Source organism: Onthophagus taurus, chromosome 3, assembly GCF_036711975.1.
Source record: "Onthophagus taurus isolate NC chromosome 3, IU_Otau_3.0, whole genome shotgun sequence".
Taxonomy (NCBI): Eukaryota; Metazoa; Arthropoda; class Insecta; order Coleoptera; family Scarabaeidae; genus Onthophagus; species Onthophagus taurus.
In genome coordinates, this window is record NC_091968.1 from 9,236,466 (window position 1) to 9,241,239 (window position 4,774).

The 4,774-nt window shown below is 34.6% G+C and overlaps 1 protein-coding gene across 1 annotated transcript; it reads left to right on the forward strand.

The window, feature by feature from the left end:
• The first annotated feature begins 1,367 nt into the window (after positions 1-1,367).
• Positions 1,368-4,206, forward strand: LOC139429335 (KRAB-A domain-containing protein 2-like). The gene is made up of 3 exons (XM_071195020.1): positions 1,368-1,386; positions 2,468-3,498; positions 3,559-4,206. The coding sequence occupies exons 1-3, from the start codon at positions 1,368-1,370 to the stop codon at positions 4,204-4,206; spliced, it is 1,698 nt and encodes a 565-aa protein (XP_071051121.1).
• The last annotated feature ends 568 nt before the right edge of the window (positions 4,207-4,774 follow it).

A 4,774-nucleotide genomic window follows, 5' to 3' on the forward strand; every position in this document is an offset into this window, starting at 1 on the left:
CATCAAATGCTTTGCTGAAGTCCAGCAAAACTAACAAGGTTATTCGTCGATCGTCACAGCTACGCTTAATATCATCAGTAACCTTGATGAGTGCCGATGTGGTACTGTGGCCCGGTCGGAAACCAGATTGATAGTCTGTAAGTAGTTTATGCTCATCAAGGTAATCCTGCACTTGATTGTACACCAAGCGTTCAAGTGCCTTAGATAATACGGAATGTATCGATATTGGCCGAAAATCACAAATTCCTCGTAGGAATGGGAACAACGCAGGCCTGTTTCCAAATTGTAGGAAAGGTCGAAGACTCTATGGAGAAATTAAAGATATGAAGCAATGGTGGAGTAATTACGTCCAAGATGGGAAGGAGTTGCCTAACACTAACATCGTCAGCACCGACACTTGTAGAGCGCGTTTTTGCAAGAGCGTCCCGAACCTGAGACTCCTCAAACATGGTGAAAGAAAACCGAGAATTGACGAGAGCAGAACCACTGATAGTGAGCAATGTTGACTTCTTGATTGACTCGTCGAGAGTAGTGGGCGAATTAGCAAAATAAGCACCTAAAGAATTACAATCAAAGCTATGGCAGGAAGGAGTTTCAATTACGCCAAGAGAACGCATGGTCTTCCAAAACGTTTTCATGGCCATCATGACCACCGTCATATATCATCATGACCAACAGAGCTGCCAGTCATATTCATCACTAAGCTTAAAATTGTATCTTCATCCACAGATCGAAGTCGAAATACAGACCCAATGTTGTTGAAAGTATTACTATTATAAAAGGATGCAGAATGAATGTTATCGTATTAACTATCTGGAATATTATATACAAATGCTGAGTTTATTTCATTAACGTTTCTTAAATAAACTGGAAGGCTATTGTTTTTAATTCGCAATATACGACAGTCCCTTAACACATTCCAAATTCTTTTTTGATTAGAGTTTTTGTGTAAATGCTCAAAATATGCTTTCCTTTCAGCATCAATAGCAAAATTAGTATAATTTCTCAATTGTTTATAATATTCCCAATGAGACATTTGCTTGCTACGTTTATATTATTTTTAGCTTTATTTCTCAAATTTTGTAACAACTTAATATTATCCGTTATCCAAGGTTTCCTAGGTTTCGAAATTCTGTCCTCACTGAAGCATGAGTGTCAAACAAATTCAATATTTGATCATTAAAAAACTTTAATTTATCATCAATGGACATTGCAAAAATAGCCTGAAATGGTATCAGGCTTAATTCAGCAACGAAGGAATCATAATTGAATGAGTTGAAGTCTCTGTATGCGTAACAAAACGAAGATGGTTTAAGCATTGCACAGCTAAATCAACAAAAAACCAGTTCATGATCAGAGATCTCAGGATGGAGAACCCCAGATTAAGTAAGTAAGTAACATCAATAGTCTTCATCGAACTATCAGCAATTCGGGTAGGCTCACCTATTAATTGAGTCATATCAAGTGTTTGAAACATATTCAACAATCTTACAACATAATTGTTGCTAGTATCAAGTACATCAATATTAATATCCCCAAACAGAAAACATAATCAAACCTTAATCATATTTCCAACAATTGGCCTTCAAATCCTTCAACGAATACTCGTACTTTAATGCGTACGGATAACCAAATTTGCTCAAACCTAACAACATCAGTTTCTTCAATAAGATCACACCTTAAATTATCACGTAAATAAATACATACCCCTCCACCTCTACTAACTCCATCCCTTCTAAAAAGCTGATAACCAGGAATGGCAACTCTACCGTTGGGTATTCCATGCAGCCAAGTTTCCGTGTATCTTGTCCACAATATAATAAGTTGTTAATAATTATATTGTAATGAATAAATGAACCGTACACGTTAAATGAATGATTATAATAATTTGAAATGACTGATAATTAATAATTAATTTATTGATAATAATTTTTGTATAGGAACATGATTTATACGCCCTGGTTTCCATCGAAATATATTTTTGTATATTGCATATTAAGTGAAATTCAGTGTATATGTTACCGGAAATATATGTAATTTATCATTATATATAATAATAATAATAATAATAACTTGGCTTTATTAATAAAAAAAATAATGACAATAATTATACAAAAGCAATACGTAGGGCGGAGTTAGGAATCAAGTTCCTCTCTACCACTCTACCATATATAATTCCTAGGAAATGTGTATAATGCCTAAAATCGACAGGAAATATGTGAAATAACTTTTACTATACACATTTCCTAGGAATTTTATATATGTCCTAAACAGCAATCGGAAATGTGTTAAATTCGGGATTACTATTACGTCATTCGCTAACGTGTTCGCTCACGTGTTCGTAGAGGGCATTCGCTGGACGGTTAGTGCAGCTTAAACATTCATTGCGTATACACCTTGTTGTCGTTCATTATGGCGTCTGAGTCACGCGTTACACTTATAAAAGATAGATTTTAAAACAATTTAGCAACGTCTAGAAAGTTAACAAGTGGTAAGAATACAGTTTATATTGATGATGAACGTTACAAACTGTTGTTAGAAGAGGTCACTACGGCAAAAATAACAGCAAAGAAGACTCCTCGCGATTATTGGCTGTTACGGCGATACGATGTTCTTACTATACATCAAAATAATAAACTTATTTTTCCTGTTAAAGATACTGGAAGCAATATACTTTACTACGTATGTGACAACGAGTTATTCGACATATTGCACGAAGCTCATATAAGAATTGGCCACGGCGGAAGAGACCGCATGATGAAAGAGGTATGGAGTCACTACAAAAACATAACACGTAAGGATATAGAAACCTATATTCAACTTTGTGAACCATGTCAACAAAACCAAAAAGGCATTAAAAAGGGTATTACTGTAAAGCCTATTATATCATCTGAATTCAACTCCAGATGTCAAGTGGATTTAATAGATTTTCAGTCTCAGCCGGACGGTGAAAACAAATTCATACTAGTTTATCAAGACCACTTAACAAAATTTGTTGTTTTAAGACCACTCAAATCTAAACGAGCTGAGGAAGTGGCTTACACTTTGTTGGACATATTTACTTTATTAGGTGCTCCTGCCATTCTACAGTCCGACAATGGCAGAAAATTTTCTAACAAAATTATTGAAAACTTAAAAACATATTGGCCTACTTTAAAAATTATCCATGGTAAGCCCAAGCATTCGCAAAGTCAGGGCAGTGTAGAAAGGGCTAATCAGGATATTGAAAATATGCTGACCACTTGGATGCAAGACAATGATAATTCACATTGGAGTGAGGGTATAAGATTTGTGCAACTCATGAAAAACAGAGCATTTCATGCTGGGATCAAGCAAACTCCTTATGAGGCCCTTTTTGGGTGTAAAGTAAAGATAGGACTATCGTTGCCAAATCACTTTACGCGAAGCGTCGAAACTGAAGAAGATTGGGAGAAAATCATACAGGATCTTGACCAGATTAAAGCAGATCCCAAAGCTTCTACGTTTAAACCCTGTGAGGTAAATATAGAGAAAAGTTAAGCCTCTAATAACAATTTGGAACAATGTGAAATAAGTAAGCAACCCCTAGCCAGTGCGCAAGATAAAAAATGCAGCGTCTGTTCACAAGAAACTAGTGGAGCTCATACTTGCAGGATATGCGAATGTGTCATTCACACAATTTGCGCTGTTGTTGAGCGATCAACTGACGAAGGACATGGGTCTAAAGTTCTCTGCCCTTTGTGTTCAAAAAAATCAGTAGCGTTAGAAAACCGTCAAATTGCTAAGGAAAATCTACAACAACAGGCAGAAAAGATGTTGAAAACGAGTGGCAAAAAATTTCCTCCAGTATCTATTGGCACCTCTGTAAGGGTTTTCGTACCAGAAGTCGATAGAGGACGTGGTGATGCGCGTAATATTATAGGAGTGGTCTTAGATAAAACTGATGACGAGCTTTATCAAATCGGTACAAAAAATGGAGTTATAAAACAATTGTATTCTAGATCTCAGTTCAATGTTTCTCCAAAAGATATGTTAGAAATCAAAGATGTACCTTGTACTGATATTTCACTACGCTCAATTGCGAATCTACAATCAAGTGGAACCGGACAAGGATTCAAAAAGTGTCTTTGCAAGAAGGGTTGTAGTTCATCAAAATGTTTGTGCTTTAAAAATAAAATGTTGTGTAATTCTAAGTGCCACTCCAGCTTACCCTGCAAAAATAAATAAGTTCTTCAGTTTAACGACTTTAAAGTAGATAAAGTTAATAAATAACCTTGGATGATCTTTATTTTTTATAATGTGATCTGATTATTTTAATTAATGGCAGTGGGGGCTTTTATAAGAAATTACATTTTTATTCTCAGTTGTATTTGCCTGTCAGTTTGGCAGCAAAAATACTATATATGTTCTTAAGTTTTTAAATGTAATAATTATTAATAAGTTTTATGAAAATGTTACATTTTATAATGTGACACCTTATTATATCAATGAGAGCTTTAATAAAAAAAATCGTGTTTATGCTCGGTTTACTTACTGTGTTTTATTTTTATTATCTAAATACGATACTACGCTATAATGTTAATTGTTATACATTTCCTAGAACCATTCAGGAATTGCATACAATGCCTAGGAAGTAAATACATTTCCTAGGAAATGCATGTATTAAAAAATCGTTGACAAATTATTTTAAACATTTCCTAAATTGGCTCGGAATTATATACATTTCCTAGGAATTTTATAGAATTCCCAGATTTCACACATTTCCGGTAACATATATAATAGAACATCTGTAAGA

Excerpts from the sequence above, each read along its gene's own strand:
- LOC139429335 (XM_071195020.1), top strand. Across the intron at positions 3,499-3,558 it reads CTACGTTTAAACCCTGTGAG|CAACCCCTAGCCAGTGCGCA; the intron begins GTAAATATAGAG and ends GAAATAAGTAAG.